At 55.6% G+C, this 21,608-nt stretch overlaps 3 protein-coding genes across 3 annotated transcripts; 1 reads left to right on the top strand and 2 right to left on the bottom strand.

Moving 5' to 3' along the window:
* Nucleotides 1–4,042: 4,042 nt before the first annotated feature.
* On the top strand, nucleotides 4,043–5,339 carry NECHADRAFT_122482 (uncharacterized protein; the record flags this gene model as incomplete). The annotated part of the gene is made up of 3 exons (XM_003051999.1): nucleotides 4,043–4,840; nucleotides 4,872–5,087; nucleotides 5,151–5,339. The coding sequence occupies 3 exons, from the start codon at nucleotides 4,043–4,045 to the stop codon at nucleotides 5,337–5,339; spliced, it is 1,203 nt and encodes a 400-aa protein (XP_003052045.1).
* A 3,325-nt stretch (nucleotides 5,340–8,664) lies between these two features.
* NECHADRAFT_99970 (uncharacterized protein) lies at nucleotides 8,665–12,000 on the bottom strand (the record flags this gene model as incomplete). Its single annotated transcript, XM_003051559.1, has 3 exons — nucleotides 8,665–9,039; nucleotides 9,096–10,179; nucleotides 10,256–12,000. The coding sequence occupies 3 exons, from the start codon at nucleotides 11,998–12,000 to the stop codon at nucleotides 8,668–8,670; spliced, it is 3,201 nt and encodes a 1,066-aa protein (XP_003051605.1). The 3' UTR covers nucleotides 8,665–8,667.
* A 4,777-nt stretch (nucleotides 12,001–16,777) lies between these two features.
* NECHADRAFT_68183 (uncharacterized protein) lies at nucleotides 16,778–21,111 on the bottom strand (the record flags this gene model as incomplete). Its single annotated transcript, XM_003051558.1, has 7 exons — nucleotides 16,778–18,289; nucleotides 18,345–18,746; nucleotides 18,797–19,173; nucleotides 19,277–19,655; nucleotides 19,978–20,181; nucleotides 20,236–20,951; nucleotides 21,009–21,111. 7 exons carry the CDS (start codon nucleotides 21,109–21,111, stop codon nucleotides 16,778–16,780), a joined length of 3,693 nt encoding a protein of 1,230 aa, XP_003051604.1.
* Nucleotides 21,112–21,608: the final 497 nt, after the last annotated feature.

Raw genomic sequence — 21,608 nt, 5'->3', positions numbered from 1 at the left:
ATGATGTTGCCACTCGAGATTCACCAGACAGAAGCCGCAACGTCGCCGTTCCCAGTGGTCCGTGAATAGACTTTTCCCTAGCCAAGGGCCATGAATCGACAATGTTGAAGGCTGTCGATTGGCGATTGCCTGTCCTGGGTGCCTGATCGACTCTGACATGAGGTGTGAGTCCGTTGCTGGTGTAAGTCGCCAAGTTGGGCTCCGCGGGTGGATTTGCCAACATGCCCACACCGAGTAGAGAAGTGTGAGAGCGTGGCGGAGACTCGGTAAACGATGCCAAGAGATGAAGAGGGCAAAACAACGACGAGGCTGATGAATTCCTCGATGAATGTGGATGGATACCTTGACTTCCATCCCAGGCGCCACTGTTGGACGGAAAGGGCGGCTGAGGAAACTTGCTCATAACCTACCTTCCTGGGTAAGCTGGTCGAGTTGGTGCAGAGGTGAGGAAGGAAGAACAGATCGAAGCAGTATGCCGACGGCACCTGCTAGACGAGGCACCTCCCTGGGTTGGTACCTAGGCAGGCACGAAGGAAAGGACCTCAGCCACGTCTCCTTGAACAGGTACCAACCGACCATCTCCAAGAGCCAGAACCAGACCAAAGACCGGAAAACACCATTTCACGATGGCTTCAACTTCATATTCCCGCTCATCTTGCCCAATTTCTCTTCTGTCATGGACCCCCGTCGCACCCGAAACAATAGACCACAGCCACAGGCCCTGGCACCGAAAGACACAGGCGTAGACTCGCACGCCCCTCCCTCTTCCGCATCTCCACAAGCAGCTTAAACCCGGCTGCTAACCCACGATGGGAAGCGCGCTTGGTGGAACCGTCTCTCGCAGCCCGCTCGAGGGCCACTTGCTGAGATCCATCACTTGCCCACTTCCCGTGCCTCGATTAAAGTCGTGCCCAATCCTTGTAGTACATGGCACAACACGAACTGGTCGAGCTTCTTCTTGGGACCCAAATTCTCACCTCCCTCCCTCCCTTGGAGATGCTGTACCGTATTAATGGCTTCATAGTTATGTATGGTTGGCCGGCATCCAAAATTGGTATGCTATGCAACCGCACTGCTAGCTGGCACCCTCTACAGCTCAACTCAGTCTAAATCGCTAACCTCACCAGCACCCCGGACTGGTTGGGCAACTTGACAAAACCCTTGCAGAGCTTGGATTCGAGAAGAGAAAAAGAAAACCCGCAACTGACCAACGGCAGGTTAATACGAGAAACAGACGGGAAAAACGTGGCCGCTGAGGCACCCAACCCGACACAACCAGAACACTTTGCCCAACCAAATGCTCGCAAATCGTCCGTCATACGCCAGAACGGTCCTCTATCTGCTGCACTGGATCGAAATCCTAGGCGCCGACAGGGCTTTTTTCAGCCCTCCATGATTACGAGCAACGACGCCATTGACGATTTCCTGAATTGCCGCTCATCTACCGGAGGTGCTTGCAACCTGTCTCACACTCCCCGCTACGAGTTAACTCGAGACGGGAAGAGTGCTTGGCTGGACAAAGGTGCTCACAATAGGGTTTTGCCTCATGGCCCTCTACCTCATGGCCTTTTGCTCTCGAGAGCTACAAGGTAGGTAGGGCTAAGCACGAACGAAAGCTTAACAAGACACAGGTTGTGCAGCCATCCCGTCTCACCTGTCTGGTTTTACTTTTGCCCATCTCTTTCAATGTCAACTCCGGAGCTGCACCAACACAAGACTCGACGAAGTAGTTGCTCAATCTAGCCTCGATGAGCGAATACCCACGGATGCCGACCCAGCAGCTTCACTTACATGCACCCATTACAGCAGAACATGGGAGATGGGCCAGGCAACTTGTTCACGCTCTCGCTCCGCTTCACACACTCCTACACAAGGTTGATGGCGCACGCCCCTCCCTGGCTCCCGATGCCCTCCACTTGGACTTGATCCATTCATCCATCCTTACCCTCGTCCGTCCCACAAGCCTTGTTGTTGGCTCTCGGAGTTCTAAAACCATCCACACTTGACTCTGGCAACCGAACTGGGCTCTTATTCCTACCTCAGCTCCAAGAGTCGCCTCAGCCACTTTTCCTTGCTCTTCTGCCACCCACTGCCACCACTGGCATTGACCCCTGTCCCAGTCCCCGTCCCCATCCTCATCCCAGTGAGTGCTCTGTGGCCGACACCAAGTCAAGTCCCTACCATGTGCCTAATCTGTCAAATCTCTTTCTGATACACGCTTCTATCCCAAACCTCCAAGGTAACCTTGCCTGGCCTTGCTTTAGTAAAATAATCCAGGCACGCTCGCTTCTCCACACTGGCACGATTTCCGCCTCGGACCTTGCCCTGATTGTCGTTGATGGGCGTGACCCGGTTGTAATTGCTGGCGTTTTGGCCCATTGCCCGCTGGCTGGCTGTCAAGGCCATCTTGTTCGAGAGCCCTTGGCTCTGACTTTCGACCCTCTTAGACTGACACTCCCCGGTCTCATCCCCTGGCTTGCCGGGGAGGGCTTTCACCAAGGCTTTCTCCCCCTTCGAAAGCTCCGGGAATCTCTTTGATTGCGAATCTAGCCAGCCAGCCAGCTAGCGAGCGAGCAAGCCGAGACGCAGGTCGGAGGAGGATACGCCAGAGACGAGACGTTTCGGCAGCCAGCGCTTGATGATGTGCGTATAAGCGGGTGGTGGGCGTGTGTGGGAGTGTGTGGGAGTGTGCGTGTACGGGTGTGCTCCATTCTCTTTTCACCACCTCTCTCCACCTACTTCGATCCTCACTCGCTACCTTCGCTCAGCCCTCTTTTTTTCCTCTTCCCTTCCCTCTCATCCATCGCGGAATGAAGATCATCCTCCTCATCCTCCCTCCCTCCCTCCACCTCGATCTCAAATTCTCAATCCTTATTCGTTCCTTCTGTTCCTGAGCCGTTGTCCTTGTTCCCTAGCTCTCTGATCTTCTGTAAGCTTGCGAGCTACCCTCGTCCCCGTCGCGGCAGAGTTGTCAGTGGAAAGGCCGGTTTGTGGACAAGCCAAAGGACGAGCCAGACAAGCCAGATCCTAGGCCTGGGCTGCATTGCATTGTCAAGGAGGTCCGGTCCTCAGCTTGTCATTCCTTTCTATTGCAAGGACAGTTCTGGACGGGTTTCTCAAACCATCGACAACCACACAGACTGTCTGTTGGTTAACACAGGACCAACTAACATATTACGCCGGCTGGTACCTGCGTCCGTGTCCGTGTTGGCAGCCCGTGTATCCGTCTGTCGTCGTCTTTGCCTAGGTACCTATCTGGGTTATCATTCTCTCCTTCTGGCCTTCTCTTCGATTTCTTCTCAGCTGAAGTTGGAGCTGGCTCTGTCTCGAGAGTCTGTCCGGGACTTTCCTTCTCTGACTTGTTGTTCTGTTGTCGACTCCACCTGTTGGCGTTGGCTGGAGCCTCTTCTCAGTCCGTCTCTTCCTCTGGGTCCCCCCTCCACCACCAACATCCATCCATTGGCAGCATCAGCATTGGCTTTCTGTTTCTTTCTGCGCGTGCCCCCCATGTGTGCCATGTGGAAGAACCATCCATGACCGGTTCCAAATGAGCTTGGCCCTTGTCAACTGGTTTCATCCGCCCCGCCCGTTTCGACCGCCACCACAGTTCTGAAGCTGGCCGTCATCTCCAGCTCGCCCGCCGCCCGCTCCCGCCGCCGCCATCGCCATCTCGGCCGCCTTATACAAAGCGTGCATCCGCATCCACATCGTATGCCCTCCTTCTTTTTACTCTTGTCCTCTTTTCCATTGTTTCCCTATTATTTCCATCGTACCTTGTTTTGTTTCTCCTTCCTCTTCATATCGGCCCTCTCCGCCTCAACAACACCAACACAAAACTCCCTCCATCCCTAACTCCCCTCGGCTCATCTTTCTCTCGTCTTCTCCTCCTCCTCCCCCCTCTCTCCAATGTTTCCGGTCTCACCTGTGTCATTTTGACTTCTGCATCCCCTTTGCAAAAGTCAATAGCAACATAGTCCCAGCCCCCGAAACGCCCACGCACGCACACATGCCCCCACTGGCGTAGCCCAGCTGCCACACAACGATGCTTACCGTCAAGCAGCCACCAACCTACGGCTACAAGTCCGTCCATGACCTGCCGACTCCGCCATCAACCTCTCGACCTTCTCCCCCCTTGATATATCAAGAGCCAGCAACCAAGTCCTTGCCGGTCGCTCACCGGAGCCACAGCCCACCATCCCAGCCCATGTCGGCTCCTCACCGTGGCCTGCCTCCCCCGGCGGCCATGACTCTTCCTCCTCAGCAGCCTCCAGCCGGTGTTGCTCCTCCACCTGCACATCATGCACCTCCACCACCACCCCCGCCACCTCCTGCTCTGGCTCCTCCAAGTCACCAGCAGAGGGATAGTTGGGGCCAGCTACCCGCTCCGCCTCAGCAATGGCAAGGAGCCGAGGAGTCCATGAAGCATTGGCTGCAGGCAAGAGCTGAGGAGGACAAGAGAAGGCAAGAGGAGGAGCGGACGAGGCAAGAGAGTCTGCGTCTGGAGCAGCGAAAAGTCGAGATGGACATGTTGAGGACCTCTCTCTCGGGCGGCATCCCTCCACCAATGGTCCCCCTCGTCTTTACCGGGATGGCCAGCGGAGGTATTATGCCACAGGCTGCTCTGGAGTGGGCTCAGCAGTTTATGCCACCCTCACAAGTCCCTAGGGCTCAGATAATGCCTGCTGGGTGGCCTGTTTCTCCTGAGCACCAGCGAGAATCCCAGGCGCACGCACAGGCACAGCAGGCTCACGCACAGCATCATGGTCTCCCTCCCGCCCCGGCACCACCGGCCACTGGATATGCGTATCCAGGGTCACCAACGAGGCAGAGAGGCCAGACGGTGAGCGGCGTCATAGGAAGGCCCATGGGAGCATTACCGAGCCTCAACACAAACGTTCCTCAGCCCGCGCATGGTCCTCCTCCGGGGATGCACTCGCACCCGCACATGCACCAAGCCCAACAACAACAGCAGCAGCAGCAGCAGCAGCAGCACGAGTCTCAGTCGAGCCCCTCGATATACTTCCATCACTGGCAACCGCCGACATCGCAAGCCAGCGGCGGCTCGAACCGGCCCGGAAGCCCTTCCGGTTCGTCAAAGCCTAAGAGGAAGCAAGATTCTCTGTAGACTAACGCAGCTTCTGTGACCATAGGGGAGACTCCCAGAAAGCGCAAGGCCACGGGGCAGCACCAACCTGCTCCATCTCCCACCCGTATCGAGCAACGACTTCGATCCCCGCCGCCCCCCTTTTCTCAGAGCAGCTTTGTTAATCCGACATCTCGGGGAGGAAGACGGGGGCATACACGGCAAAGAAGCGACATGTCGCCGTTTCGAAGCGTAGGGCCAGGACGATCACGAAGAGAAAGCTTTGGAGGACCGCTCCGCCGAATGTCGCCGATACGTAGCTCACCGGGGCCCTCACAAGACCGAGTGGGAAGCGAACGCAGCGAATCTCAAAAGCAATCGGTATCGTCTCTGCTCTCGGAAGAGCCCCGACCACTGTCACAGCACTCGGGCATCCCTCGTCCGGTAGAGGAGGTGGAACGCGGGCATCAGCAAGCGTCTCCAGTTGAAACAAAGCCGCAGACTAGTGTTGAGGAAATGTCGAGGCGTGAAGGCACAGGGGAGGGCGAAGGAGCGCAAGGGTGATTGATTAATTTCCTTTTGGCGCGTCCATGTCGATCGACCCTCACGCTTGCGCGCCACGCGCCAATATCGATTTTTTCGCAGATGGAGTCGATCATTCTCGATGGATATTTACTCGACCTTGAATAAGGATATTATCAAAATTATTCACGACACTGGGAGAGTTGTGTTTGCCTCGGCTGGGCAACGCACCTGGGATCCACCACGACTGGAATGAAGAGCAGCATTCCAGACCATCAATAGTCGTGGACAAGACGCTGTTCAACTACAGCCGGGCAAACAATCACCCCATTATCACGACGATTACTACTATCAAAATTCGATTCCGAGCTCAAACAATGGGTTGTTGGCTCTGTTTTATTACTGCTAGAGGTTCAAGGCGCAACTCTAGGAACTACATGTTTTAATTGCATATTTCTGTTGGTATGACTCTGGTAGGAAAGAAAAGGATAGGACAGGAACAGGGAGGCCAAGGAAAAACAAGGCAGGTTAAAGAATGGGCGGACTCGACTCGAAGGAAGCGGAGTTCTCAGCATGAATCCATATCAACATGGTGGAGGAAGGAGTCTGTCTTGATTGGGATTGTACGCATATTGTTTGGTGCATGGAGCTTAGCTTGCTTGCTTGGGGTCGAAAAGGACATGGACATGGACATGGACATGGGAGAAGGGGATGACGACTATGGATCATACGGACACTATAGATACCCTGCGGGGATGGCCCGGACAGGAAGATGAAGTTTCGCGGCTTCGAGGAATGCATGACAGTATTCAAGGCGAATATTCACGATGGTTTGGGTCTTGCTTGATGTTGGATGGCTGCTACTGACCAACGGAGCCTGTCGATGGGCCACGTTAAACCCTCAAGGTGTGAGTACGAGAGCTAAACGAGTTGGTGATGCTCTTTGTCTGAATTAACCAAGTAAGATGGAAGCACATGGGACAAAGCTTATCGGATTCAACGACTGCCGGGTGCTGTCCAGTGGTGGTCGGTAGTTTCTCTGTTCCTGCAAGAGAAGCCACAAATTCGTAATCAGGGGAAAAAGTCAAAAGCAGGCCTGAAATCTAGATGCCACTTTTTGTAACTGCAACCACACGATGGGAAAAAGAATACGAAAGAAGCCCAGCCACTCTTCCTCAGCCCTCCCCAGAAAGGGAACCTAGCAGGAAAAGCCACACACACACAACACACATGTGCGTAGACCTGAAGCGAGTGGTTCAAGGTGTTTCAAACCCTGTTTTTACCTTTTTTGTCTTTTTTAGTCCCAATTTTTCAGTTTTGGCCGAGCAAGAGAGAAATCGGTGTGGCTTGCGTAGGCGAGATAAAATACGGCGCGTGGGATGAGCGATTGAGATGCGATTGAGAGATCCATGGATTAGGTGATGATCTGATACATGTTGTGACAAAGGGGTGAGAGAAGCGAAAAGTGGCGGGCTGGAAACGACCGAAAAAAGAAAAGAAAAGTGGCATTTCTTTCCTATAACACGGGTCAACTATTGCATATCTCAGTTATCGTCATTCCCGCAGGTCCTTTTTTCTTCTTTCTCTTTTAACACTTATTTTTCTCCTCTTCTGCATGTGTTGTATGTTTTTGGTCACATATCGCCCACTCCATCGCCAAGCCGTTGCATTGCATATGTTGGTATCTACTCTCTTACACCCCCCCGCTTCTTTTCGGGAGTTGGGGCTTTAAAGAGTATGTCGGCTCCTCAACAGTAAAAGAAAAAAAATGATGACAGGGGAATAAGATCAAGGATGATAATAAAGAGATAGAAGAAGGGTTAAAAAAAAAAAAAAAAGGAGTGATATGTAAACTGTCATAAGAGTCTCGATATAGGTACTTCCTTCACCTGACACCCCCACTTCGCCGAGCCCGCTTCCGACCTGCTGGGCCCTCCGTGTTCCCCGGCCCCGGCCCCGGCCCCGGGACGCGCCTCGGAGGTAAAGACCAAAAGAGGTAATCGTCACGGCAGGTAAGCGAAGGCAAGGCACACGACAAGACGAGACGAGACAAAGAGATGGGTGGGCGGGAGAGAGAAGCACAGACTCTTTTCCTCCTACTTTACTCTTACCCCCCCTCCATCCATCCCCCCCTTCTCGCTTCGGGCTTTTGCATGCATCCTAACCAAAACGGAGCGTGGGCTTGCAGCTTTGTTATTGTTATTGTTGATTAGCGAGCGTATTAATGCGCATGCAATGGATGCATCGCAGATTGGCGCGTCTCGTCTCGCCTCGAGTTGAGCTCAACGATTGCCTTGGTCGATGCTACCGGGCTGCAGAAAAGGCTGAGAGCCCATGTCACCAAAGCAGACGACGAGCATGACAATCGATGATATGATGAGACAACATGATGAGACAAGCCACAGCTCCAATGGCTCATGGCTGTTTTGTGCTGTATTTACTCCAATAGGACGAACGAGACAGGCGCTGGGCTTACATCAAGCTCTAGCCCGCCATCGCTCTTTGTTCTTCCTCGTATCTCGTTTCGCAACCTCTGACTTTGCCCCTCACTCTTCTTCCCCAATTGATCATGCATTTCCTCAATTCTTTCCGACGTGCATTGATGCACATGTCGGCGTGTCCATGTATCATCCCATCCCGTAGCATACGATCCCATCCTGTCCCATCCCATCCCATCCCAAGCCTCATAACCCTCAAAGCAGACATCAAAGCAAAGCAGTGCCAGGAGGGGGTATATAGAATTAGCTTCCATGGCTCCAAACGCTATCGACCACCAAAACAGATAACTCCTTCTTCTTTTCTGTATCCATGACGTTTCATATGCCATGGACCAGCGTACAAAGGAAAGGTTGGGCCTCGTCTAGGCATGTGGTTCCTCAGAGGCCGGAGCTTGAGGAGGGGTATCGAGCGGCTCGCAAAGCAGACAAAAAAGCACCCTGCTGGGTATCGTGACACCGCTCCGTGCAAATTACAAAGGGGATAAAGCTCAAAGAACAAAGGGAAGAAGGGTTATGACAAAGGAGAGAGTCCTCGTTGGACCAGAGTCATGGCAGCAAGGCAAGCTACGCCTTCTTTTTGCCGTGGTGTTGTTTGTATTCCGCCTTGACCACTTTCATGAGCAAGTCTTCATCCTTGATGGGTATAGATGACGTCAACGCCTTCATGGCGTTCTCGAATTCCGCGTCTAGCAGAACCTCCCGTAAGGCTTGAGCCAATGCCGCACTTGTAGCGTGCAAGACATCGTATTCGCCTGATGAGGGAGGGTTGGTTCCCGGCTTTCGGGGCACCGTCGAGTCGCTTGATGCAGACGTGTCGTCGCCCAATAGGAGAAAGACATCCCATACTCGCAGCTGCGCTGGGAAAGGGACGGAAAGGTTAAATAGAGTAAGGTACCAGCGCGTACCGTATGCCGTGGTATCGATGCAGAGCTCGACCTGAAATCGTTAGCGCCGGCCAACGGCGTCATCAAGAAGCAATAGACTCTACTCACCAGCTTACTTGCGACTTCTTTGTTAAGCCAATTGGTACTGAAGTCGCTCATCGCAGCCATGAGCTCCTCAAAGCCAGGGCGGTAGAGACGTGCAAGTCCACGCAGCTGCCACATTCGCACCAGCATGACAAAGCACTTCTCTTCATCAAAGTAACACAGCAGCGTCGCCGCCAGAGATGCCATGCCCTGTACGTAGCCCGTCTCGGGGAAATATATCGAGATGGCGTGAAGGACACGGAATAGCAGTCGTTGACCGCCTCGGTAACGCCGTCGAAACATGATATGGCGGCTGATTGTCCGAGGCACGTCCAGGTCAATCTGGACATCGTCCGGCGAGCTCCGTAGCTGTAACCGATGAAACTCGGCCACGATCCGATCCTCTGCGGTCGAATCTTGGTGTTCCCTGGCGCTGGTAGCCATGAAGGACCACCACGCCGCTCCCCGCCATCGATCGGGGATACCCTTCCACGTTCTCTCGATGAGTTTCGGGTTCTTGGAGTCAAACTCAAACTCCATGCCTTGGCCTTCGCTGCCTTTGCGGACGACCTTGGCCATTCTCCTCCACTTTTCTGACCTCTCCCATTCCTTGCGCTTCATCACCTCCGTCAACTTCTCGGCCTGAATCTCGTCGACAATATCTTGGAGGCTTGGCGTTTGGTTTAGCATATCCCCCGCTTCGTCCATCCATCGCCTGTCGCGGTTATGAGGCAACAGGTTGCTGGCCTGACGAATGACGGATCGGGACGACCGAAGCGACGTTGACAGTGATAGTTCGGATGTCTGTGTGTTGAGCGACCTGGCAGAGACCTTTCTAGTTGGGGTACGCCGACCGCTGAGTGATGACGATAAACCATATGCATCTCGCTTTAGTAACACGTTACGTCTTCTAGGCGAGCCGGATGCAGATCTAGTCTCTGTCGGGGTGCCGATTCTTGGTGGCGGCACAGTAATGAATCCGTATCGGTCAACGTGGGCGCCCTCAAGATCATCCCAATCCTCGAGTCCACCAGGCGTCTCAAAGCGTGGGGAAAAAGTACTTCCAGACGCGGGCATTTGCCAGGCTGGAGAAAGGCGACCGCGAACACTACACAATGGGGAGGCGAGTTAGCATTGCTACAGTCCGAGATGAACAAAGCTGGGACGTCAAAGGAAAACCATACGGGTCAAGTTCATTCTCCTCGGACGGGACCTCGGGAGTCGGTTCAAGACGCTCGCAGTACGAGCGCCTCTTGCCGGGCTCACCGCGGGAACCATCGCCAACAGTATAGAGCGATCTCACCTTTTGAGATTCCTTCTCCACGTCGGCGGCCAAGACGCGAATGTCGGGGGGCGACATCTGGCCCTGAGGGGAACCCCTCCTATCCGATTTATTCATGTCGTTGGACTCGTCGCTGGGTCGAGGAAGAGACTGCGACACGGGCGTCGTAGGAGTGGCAACCCGAGTCGGCGTTGTGGGAGAAGTGAGCGAGGGAGCGGTTGGTGTTGTGGGAGTGGCGCGTCCATCGTTGTCGATAGCAGTTTTTGTGGTCGCGGGGGAGGGATCAAGTGACTTGTTGTCTTGGTCGGCGGCAGCGCCGTCGAGGGCGATAATATCCTGAGCACCAAACATGATGCTACCGCGGTTGGAGAAGGTGACAGAGTTCATGAAGCCATCATCAAGAAGACTATCACAGGGGATGGAGACGTCGAGGGGGAGGAAGGGGAGATCGCAATCAGATGAAATGGTCCCCGCCGAGGTGGTAGTGCTATTAGTGGAGGACCGGGATCTGTGCCAAAAACGGGAAGAGCCCTTGGGGGACCACGATGTGGATGTGGATGGCGCCTGCTTGGGCCCAGCCATAGCGGTAGCAGTAGCAGTGGCTGTAGCGTTGGCGGTAGCGCTGGCCGTAGTGCCAGGGGCAGCGGCGGCGGTGGACGTGGTGGTGCCGGTCGGGGTGCTCGAGTCGCTGGAGGTGCTGGAGGCCGGGGTGGAGGAGCCCCGCCACAGGGGCTGCATTGGCGTGCTGAGCATCTGTGATAGGCTCTTCTTGCCAAGACGCTGCCCTGACCGCAAACTGAGGCTCTTGACGAATTTGCGGGGAGAAGTGGAAAAAGAAGAACGCGGTGAGGATGAAGTCGAAGGAGGAGGGGGAGCAGGAGGATAGGAGCTCGAGGTAGCAGCCGGGGCAGGGCACGACGGGGAAGAAGGGATTTTGGCTGTCTTGGAGAAGGGAATGGGGATAGGAAGAGCCCTGCTGGCCCGAGTGGGTGTTGCAGGATGCGAGTGGGACGCCAGCGGTGGAGGAGGCGGCGTGGTGCAGCCAGCGTTGGACACGACAGACGATGCGGCGCTGGACACCGATTCTAGAGGAGCGGTGATGCTATTCTGGTCCACAAATGGATCATCCATGTGCCGCACAGTCGTACTGGGCCGCGACACAACCGACGCCGCCATAGACGAAACTGAAGATGGCACCACAGCGATGCTACCGCAAGTCTGCTCGCACAGCGAGTCCGGAAAGTCGTCCTCGTCCTCCTCTTCGTGGATGGTCGAGGTGGAATTAGCCCTGGCAACTCCCGAGTCCCGTTTCCACTCTTCCGATGCCGAGACGGGGGACGTCCGGGGAGACGGTGAAGATGAAGACGTGCCGCGTAGAGCCGGGTGCTCCTCGGTCGGCGGAGCGATGCTGCCGGGAGGCGGCACAACCACAGGACGGTGGTAGGAGCTGTGGAAGGAGCTGTGGGACGAGGCCGACGAAGATGAAGGCCGACGCGAAGGCCGAGCGGGATTCCGCGAGATGATTGGGATCGGAGGCTCTGCCGGTACAGTCTTCTCGTATCGCATGCCCACTAGGCTTGCGTCGTATCTCAAGCTGGCTCGGCGCTCCGTGGGGGACCGCGCATTTCCAAATTTGGGCGGCAACATGGCGTTTCTTTGGTCGAGTTTGACAATAGCCAAGTGTCTGTGTGTGGCTGTCGGCCGTCAACGAGGCGGCAACCTTTTTTCTTATTGTGTGATGTTTGTCAGTGAGACCCCGGCTGTGAGGGAGGTCGAGTGAGAGAAGCAGATGCAAGGGAGCAGTGCTATGCCGGGGAACACAAACACCAAAGCCCGAAGCTTGGGGTAAGTGATGGAGCTGGGGCAGAAAGACCAGGAGAGGAACCTGGGCAAAGGGGGAGGGCCAACGGCGGATGTTATAGAGGAACAACGGACAGGTCGTTCTCTGGACCAGGCGTTCGGAATCCAAGAAGGAATCCAAGGGAGAGGCTTCGAGTGTCTCTGACGTCGATGACGCCTTGTCAAGGGAGAAGAAAATCCCCCTCCACACTGAGACTGTCGACTCTCAAAAATCGCTGGGGTCCCAAGCTGGTAGTCTCGACCAAGGGCAAAGTCCCCAAGTCTCAGACTTTGGCGGAATGGGATGAGACAGGGCAATCTCGCAGATCCGAACAAGCGAAGCAGCCCCGTGCAGAGATTCAGGTGTGTTGGGCAAGAGCCAAGAATTGGTTGATAATAGCGGCGGTAGTGGTGTGTCGAAAGGCGGGCAAAACATTGAACGATACTAAACACTCGACCGCTAGATTGCTTTCCAGGATGAGACTGGAAGTGAAGATGGAAGCGAGACACGGGATCCAAAGGTCGAGTCGGTCTGAGCTGAGGCCAAGAGTGTGAGGGCCGGGTCGAGGTTGAAGAGGAAGGCACGAGGTTGAGTGAGGTGAGACTCAAGAAGACGGACAACCCAAAGCGCGCGGTCGCCGTGCGTTCCTTATACATATAACTACCAACCTAACAAACGCACAAACACGCACACACGCATCTACATCTTTTTTAGCTCGGGATTTACGTCCAGGGCCACCAAGTGACCGAGCAGGCCGGTCAAACGCACGCAGACTCACAGTGAGTGAGAAAAAAAACGACATAATTTTTTACCCATCCAGCGACAGCCACATCATCCACCGGCCTCTCGTTGGTCGAGGCACGTCCCCGTTACTCCATAGATCCAGGTGGGCCGGCCCAGCAGGATCGGAAGTGGAAGCGAGGATGCAAAAGACGCACGAGGCGGCGAGACGGTGAAAACCCTCTGGCTCGATCTGGATGGCCGCTATCCACACCGCAACGCAGCTGGCAGCCTGCACCCGCACTAGGCCAGCCAGGGCTCCTCATCCAGGGCTCCTCATCCAAGACGACGACGACGCTGGCCCGAGGATAGGACGCCTAACAACTCATCAACGTCTCGTCACGCACGTACGGTCGGTCTGGTCTTGTACTGTACCTGACGCATCACGCGCACGCACCAGGGCCGGGGCCGAGGTCAGGCCAGACTTGGGTTCAGGTACTATGGCCTCTCAGTGGACATTCTGAGGAATACCGACTCTCTCTACAATCTACGTGAGGCATACCATCGGCCAAACGCATTGCAACCCTTCCTGCGCAATAATGCAGCTAAGAAGGCTGTTTGGGTGCGGGTGAGCGTCGTCGGTAACGGACCAGTCGATAGCCTCCCCAGGCTGCCTCCATCCGTTCCCCGGACAGATAGAGTTAAGAGGCTTTCAGATGATGGAGGGATTTTCCATCCTGTTTCCTTTTCCTCATCTCAATCGGATCTGGTGAGACACACACCGTTACCCAGCCCAGTGTCATTCATTCAGCCAGGCAAGGCTTTTGCCAAAGCTTGTTGCATTCCTGGATGCAAGGGGGTGACCAAGACGAGAACAAAGACAACAAGAAGAACCTCTCGAAGCCTGACAGGGTGGAGCTTGGATGTCCGCCTCGGCCTAGGGCTCCCCGGCCTTGGCTTGGTCATCCAAGGCCAAGGCAAGCCGGGCTCAGAAGCCTGTTCTTTGACAAGTTGACAAGTCTTGCCGTCGAACACAACGGCCTCTGACTGGTGGACGGGACGGGCCTGGGAGAGTTTTGTGACCTATCACACTCAGCCAATCGCCAATGTGTGGACCATCCCAGATACCGACAGGGGTTCTGGACGATAGGGCCATGCCTCTTTGCGACCACGTAGGGCAGGGCGGGACACACATGCAGGGGAGCGAACCTAGGTTGGCTAGGTAGGGCATGGGTCTGCAAGGTACCCGCGACCAAGACAGACGCAGACACGGGCTCAGCCAGAGACAGGACAGACACTTCAGGGCAGGACAGGGCAGGGCTCAGGGACACCCGGCCATGAGACACCAACCAGCATCTCGACAATCAAAAACAGTGCTGGGTTGGGCTGCCCTGCCCTTCCCTGCCCTGCCCTGGGCTGAGCTGATGGACTGAACTGGATTGCCATCTCACCACGCTCGCATTGTTTGCGCGCATTTCCACGATCCGAACCCCTTATTCAAAACAAATCCTTCTAGACTCTCTCTCTATTCATCCATGCTCACCGGCCAGCATCCGTCATCAGCCACCTCACCATACAGAAAGTCTACTTGCGGCTCAGGATGGCTTACTAAAAGCAGCATCTCAAGAAAACCACGCAAACACGATACGATACGATACGATGCGACTCAGGAAAGCCGCCTTCTCGGGGACTTGGGATAACGCTCCCGCCACCATTGAATCAGTTTCCTTCCGTCAAGTCCGGATGTAGACCTAATCTTGGACAATACGACCCGGATCAAACTTTGTTTTTCCCGAGACGTGGTTCATCAACAACTCGCCCGTCATCCTGCGCCGCGTCTTTCCATGATTGTCGAGGCGCGATGCTGACTGCGTCCTGCCCGGTTCTTTGTGGCTGCTTCGGATGCCTCTTCTCGGACCGATCTTGATGCCAGAGTCCGTCATCATCTTGTCACTTTTTCAATCTCGAAACAAAACCTTCTATTACGCCACCCTCACTAACTAATTCCTTTGTCCTCAACGATATCCCCTAACCAGCTGAACTGGTCTAATCATGTATCACTTTGATCAGCGCCCACCTCGAGCAAACCTTAAAGGACTGCTCCCCCTCCTACTCAACAGACCTGAACTCTCTTTTTTTCTTTCACCGATATCAGATCAGAGAGATCTGGTCCCGGCAGAGAAAGCCGAGACACGGGCAGTCTGGCCTCGCATGCCTGTCTCAGCCATTCCCACAACGGGACTGATGGTTGGCGAGCATCCGCGTATGCCCTGGTTGATCTACCCGTCTCCCGAACCTAGCGAAGCTTCCCTGCTAGGATCCAAACCAGGATCATTATCTGCCCTGGTCAGCTTAGCTAGGTATGGACGGAGGGCACCGAAAACACAGTAAAAGTGAAATGGACGAAATGAATGAAACTCTGAAGGAACAAAGGCCCATCCTCGAGAAGGGGTCTATCCATGGCAGGTTGGCCACACTTGAGCCACAGGAAAAGGAGAGCACAAATCACTAAGGATGGGGAAAACCCGCGGCCGGCCACTTCTCGCGTGGCCACCCATGCCTCTCTGTCTCCCTCCGTTGGGCTCCCGCAGTCCACGTTTCCCACAGACCATGCCGGGACCCTCCCTTCCGCCCCCGGCCCTGGTGTGCCAACTCATCCCGACATCCACCCGGAGCCCAGCCCGTTGAGCCTCCCCCCCTGCTGCTTTCACCCTTTTTTGCATCCTCCTCCGCGTTCGTCTCCTTCTTTTCATCGCGTGGTAGTGGAGACCCCAATGCCCGGAGTTGGGATGACGGCGGTGAGATCTTCCTTCAGTCCTTCTATTGCTTCCCCCCCGGGAACAAACGGATCAGGTCTGTCGAGCAAGGACCAGGGAAGACCAGTGCATCGGCTCCCTTGTGTGTACAGATGTAGGGCACGAACAACGCACAATGGCACGCTGCGGGAGGCGGAAAACTAGCATCTGCACCGCGGCCGTTGGGACACGGGGCAAAGGGGGAGACAAGAAAAAAGTTTACTCCGGCCGCACACGGCGTGCCAACTGTTGAGTGCATGCAGCAACTAGTCGACACCGCGTCTTTCTGGTGGATACGCGATCCTTGCTAGGGCATCCCAGGCCCACTGAGCTTGAGCTTGGTTGCCCCAAGGTTGTTGCTCAATTGCTGTGTCCGTCGACTCCTTTCCGCCTCAAGCTTGGCCTAGCTGGCGCGGGCCAGAAGCAATCTAGGAATAGTATCAATGGGGGGTTTGAGGCGGACAGAGCCAAGGAGCCAGCTTGGCTTGTCAATGCTCTGCGACACGGGATGAAAACGGGCAATTGAAACATGGGGATTTTCAGATTTCCACCTCGACAACTCCATACGCCTGAGCCGAGCTATACAATCTCGCGCTAACTCTACCTCGCTTCTTCTCCCCTCTCGCCTCGCTCGTCTGCCTTTCCCGGTCGTCTTGTCCAATGCCCCCGGATATTGGCGCTCTTGTTTCCCCCCCCGTGGTCCTGGCCACCTCGACAACATGGCCGCATATGTGTGTGTGGTGTGTGCCCGCCACCTCGGGATGGCTGGCCAAGCTTCTCCCCCGCTGCCAACGCTCCTCTTGTCCCTTGCAGCTTGCATCGCAAATTTTCATCCTCATCGAGTCGAATCGCCGGGGGACCTAATACTCGCACGCTGGCTCGTGTGGGGGTTTCTGCTTCGTAGACCCTGCTCTTTCGCTTCTCCTATCTCGACTCGGTGTCGAGGAACAGTGCCCAAGAACTCTCCCTTGGTGCAGGCCAGTAGAACCCCGGCGGTCCCCTTTAGGTCCTCGAGCGTCTCGCTGGATGGCCCCTTGAGCCTATAATGACCGTGGCCCATGTCTTCCTTTCAGACTTCCTCATTCTCCCAGTCCGCCTCTCCAAACATGGGACCCTTGCGAGTGCCCCCGCTCACCTCCAGCTTTTCCAGGAACTCGGGCGGCACCGTTGGAATGTATTTGCGCTCCCGCTCACGGTTCACTCCTCCAAATCCAGCGCCATATGTCACGAGCATGTCGGTCACTGAGGGCAGCGTAAAGGGCAACATCAGGGCAGGATCCAGAAGCAAGTGCTCAGGCGCGTCGTCATCGTCGTCGGACCATTCGTCCTCGGGAGGGCTCCCAGGAGTCTCTAGATGATTGCCGTTTGACCGATTCTTGACGGGTGTCACCGGGCTGCTGTCCTGGCCCGACCGCTGCGGTGACGCCATTCCACTGCGTCGCCGCTCTCGCTTAAGTGCTGCCTCCTTTTGGATGGCGATGAGATACTTCATGGCGCTCTTGGGCAGCCCCTTTTCGCCCACCTCTGGCCTGTAGTGATTGGCTGCATGGATGAGCTGTTGTGGACTGAGCCGCTTGAGCTGCTGGAGTGTACCCACCAGCGCCTCCAGGTCATCGGCGTCGAGCGACGAGAAGCACTGGAGCCACTGCAGCAGCTGGATCACAGGTGCCAGGTGTCTCCGGGCCGCGTCAATCGTGGTCTCTCCAGACGAACGCATGTCGCTTCCCTCGTAGTGGTCTGCTTGCCTGTTATTTGTCCGTGCCCAATCCTCCAATATTGAAATATTCATGCGGATCTGCATGGCTTTTGTTCTGGCCAGATACTTGCGGTTCGACATGATGCGATTGAAAAGCTCTGCTCCGATCCAGTAGAGCAATTGCGAGATGATCTGAGCCGAGATGACCGAGTGGATGTCGTAAAGGTCGAGCACAAAGAGAGTCGATGAGAGTAGAGAAGTGACGTTTCTGGGAGCTGGCTTCGCCCGCTGCTTGGGTGAGGGAGGCCGGAAACGCTTCTCGATGGGCTCTTCCTTGACCTGAGCCTTTCGCTTGAATATCTTCCACTCATTCTGGAATGTGATGTCCTCAAATCCAGGAATGGTTTCATGATCCAACATGGCCACATCCAATACCTTGTCCAGACGCCTCTCGGCATCTCGCACGATGAGAATGAAGATCTCATTGATGAGCTCAGCGAGCTGGGCTTGGAACTCGGCCGTCGCATGGAAGAGGCCAGCATCCTTTTTGAGGTAGTGAAGCAGGAGGGTAGCGTTAGAGATCCAGAATGCCAGAATGGTCATATCCCACTGACACCTCTCAACGACGTCATTGATATAGTCCATGGCCGAGACGAGGAGCCGTTCAAGCAGCTCCCGGCTCGAATGGTAATGGGCATATCGGGCGCTCAAGAATATCATGTTTGCCGGAACAGGTTTTTGCGACGGCGATCTCTGAGGCGTCATCTTGGTGATGATTATATCGAGTATCCGGTCGAGTTCGTGCTCCTGGAAGACGAACATTTGGTCATGGAGACAGCGGTTCCAATCAAACTCCTGCTGTTCCTCCTCGAATTCGTCGACCGGCTGAAGAATTGCGGTCAGTAAATTTGTGTAGGCAATTTGCAGGGCTGGTTCTCACCTCGGGCTGGTCATCCATGCCCACGTTTCCCAGGTCAACTTCAAGATCTCGAGCACTCTCCATCATCAACCGCCTTCGCATCTCATTCTCGGCCATCTCCTCCTCGAACCGATCCTGCGTAAAGCCAGGGCTGTAAAAGTCATCTGTGACGCCAGCACTTCCGATGTTGTAGCCATTGTCGTGGAGGTAATACGACATCTCGCTGTCTGGGGGGACAAAGTCGAATGCTGTTCGACCGGATGACGTCTTTTGGTCTGAGGAGGCATTGTTGTCGAGGAGGAGTTTCGCGATGCCCTTGTGTCGATTTGTCATGGCCCACATGAGAGCTGTCCATTGATTACGATCCTGCTTGTTGACGTCGGCGCCCGCCCCGATCAGTGCCTGCACTACGGGTTCATGGCCCTGTTCGTCATGTTAGCGACCTGAGGTCCAGGATATTCGGGGATACCAACAAAGCAGCTCGCATAGATGAGCGGCGGTGTTCCGTCTTCGTCCTCGGCGTTTATATCGATGTACTCTTTTGCCTTGCCATTCAATAACTTCCCGATCCTCTCGACATCACCGTTGCTGGCAGCCATGTTGAGGGCTTTTTGAAGTTTCACCTTCTTCTCGGAGTCTGGTAGCTTCTCGTCATTCACAATCTCATCCTCGTCTTCAAACCCTGAACCAGACTGGTGGGCGGCTTGGGCGGCCAGCATCTCCATGAGTCGCGTGTCGCTGTCCTTGGGACCCTTTGTGACATTGTCGTCGTAGTCGGGGTCGTTGAGCGACAGGTTTCCAAAGTTTAGGGGCTTCGCCAGGGCTGGCGTGGTGAGGAACTGGGACTGGCCTGTTGCGGCGTCGTCAGTGACGTGTTGGGCAATGGAGGGAGCCCAGCCCGCGCGGGTTCAGTCAGGTGCGCGGGTGGCGATGGTGATGGTGATGCGACGGACCTTGCCAGCCATCGTACATCTCGGTCTCGGTGACGAGATGCTCGTTTGGCACATGTCGCCTGTCGTCGAGGGACCTGGGGAGGTCAGAGGGGAGGGCTCGAGGCTTGTTGTCGGGCAGGCCGTCGGGGCCGAGAGAGTCCCCTAGATCCATGGCGGAGGGAGGGGCAGAGCCAGATGCCGCAGATGGCTCATGGGAATTTGGAGGGAGTCGCTTCGGAGGATATATTTCGCATACGGTGTGTGAATAAGTCTGCGCTGCGTGTTTGAACCGAGTTGCCACTGTTGGGCGGGGAGATGTCGTTGGGCGCTGCGAACTGATGCCTTGTGGTTGTGTTGATATCGTGCGAGGTGTCGTGGAGGGCAACCTACCCACTTGTCCCTGATGAGACTGGAAGCTCTGGAGAAACCGTCATCCGTCCCGGGGGGGCAGTTGCTCCACGGACACAGCCACAGACGGTCGGGGTACTTTGACTCTAGGTGGCCCCAATATGGGACTTACCCACTGAACGACACTGGAAAATTCTCCTTGTGTCAACAAGATTACTTTTGCAGACATGAATTGTTTGAGATTGAGTAGTCTTCTCACTGCATAACATCATAACAAATATTCATTTAATTTTCATCGTCGACACTTGTTTAACTGTGTTTGCATTGATCTCTATACAAGTTGGGCTCCCACGTCTTAGTTAGGTACCCTAGACAGCACGCTTGCCAAATGCGCGCAATCGCTTCACTCCGCCGTCGGGGATCATGATAAGCTTGACATGGGTAACCAGACGGTCCTTCTCCCCGTCGGCGCTCTTGAACTCGTGCTCCTGATCCGGCCCCGTCTTGCTCGGAGGCACAAACTCCCGCCAAGCTACGGCGTCGGCCACCGGGTCTCCGTGGCCGGTCCACTCGCAGCCCTCAATGGCCACCTTTTGAGGGTAGTTGCCCCTGAAGTGCGCCGTGTCTACTACGAACCTCTCGATGTAGCCCGGAGCTCCGAGCTTGATGATGGCAAAGTCGGTGTGGCCCTTGGCCCGCGATCGAGCCGTTTCCCAGCCGTCACCCATGTCCTTACCGCGGCCGGGCAGCAGGAGGTTGTCCTTGTTGCCAAAGTGCTGGTCGCTGCACGACACGGCGAGACCACCGTTCTGAGCCGCCGCGAGGTCGAAGATGACATCTTTGTCGTCGGGGAAGACGGGGACAGCGTGGCCGAAGAGTCGGAATCGCGCAATGCCGCCATCGGGGTACATGTTGAGCCTCACGTGAGTGTACTGCTTCTGCGTGGGCGTCTTGAGCTTCCAGCAGAACCGCTCCGAGGGACCGCACTCTTGCACGCCGAGGATGGTCTCCCATTTGCCCCGGCCACCCTTCCACGATGCAACCTCCTCGTCGTCCTGGCTGAAGCATCCCTCGACCGAGATGGCGGGGGCGTGGTTGCCGTTGAAGAAGGCCGTGTCGACCTCGATACCCTCAATGGTGCCCGAGGCGACGCCCAGTCTGATAACGACGTAGTCGAAAGGCTCCGAGTTGTGTCTCCGGGTCTCCCAGCCATCGTACCAGGCACCTGTGAAGACCATCTTGCCCTGCTGCCGGATGGGGGCCTTTGGGTTCAAGAGGTTGGTGGCTTCGCAGAACCATTGGTCTGAGAAGCCGAGGACCTTGCCACCGAGGGCACTGGAGATGAGGTCTGGATTCACGTTTAGCATGAAAGATTAAGCGGTGCGACATATCACGAGAGTCTCACCAATGCATGTCGTGCGGAAGGTCTTGTCAATGTCATTGGCGGCAACGGACTGCGTCTCGACAGTATCGAGCTTGTACTCGATCTCGTCAGCAATGGAAGTCATGGTGGGTTGTGAAAAGAAAGGAAAGGTATGATGATATGATGCAGATGCTCTGACTCGGGAAGTGAGTGAGATTCGTCGGGAAACAGAGGGATCGTCCTATCTATTTAACTCTCACCTAGCCTCGTTGGAGCGGCCAGTTCCGATGCGCCCACTGTCACTGCGGGACGAGGAAAATCAGGCCAATCTTGATGATGGGCTAACTGCTCGTTGCCTGCTGCTCCTCCGAGTTCTTTCTATTGGGCGCCACGGCAAATGTTCTGATCGATGACAGATTCCCGTTGTGCGCGTCTGGGCCCAGAGCGGCAAACGGTTAGACGCAAAGAGGTGCTTGCCCGCCGGCGGCCCAGCGCTGGCAGCTCTGAGCTCCTTTCGCGGCGATAGTCCGGCCGGCCGGGCCACGGCCGAGTGGAGGGGCGGGCTTGGCCGGCGAGTTCTCGGAGCTAACAGCCAACCAGAGAAGCTCCTATGCGCGGGTCCAGGTTGGGGGGAACGGATAA

The sequence above is a fragment of the Fusarium vanettenii genome (genome assembly GCF_000151355.1).
Source record: "Fusarium vanettenii 77-13-4 chromosome 4 genomic scaffold NECHAsca_3_chr4_2_0, whole genome shotgun sequence".
Taxonomy (NCBI): Eukaryota; Fungi; Ascomycota; class Sordariomycetes; order Hypocreales; family Nectriaceae; genus Fusarium; species Fusarium vanettenii.
The sequence above is the reverse complement of the archived record's forward strand: the minus strand, read 5'-3'. Positions and strand labels throughout refer to the sequence as shown.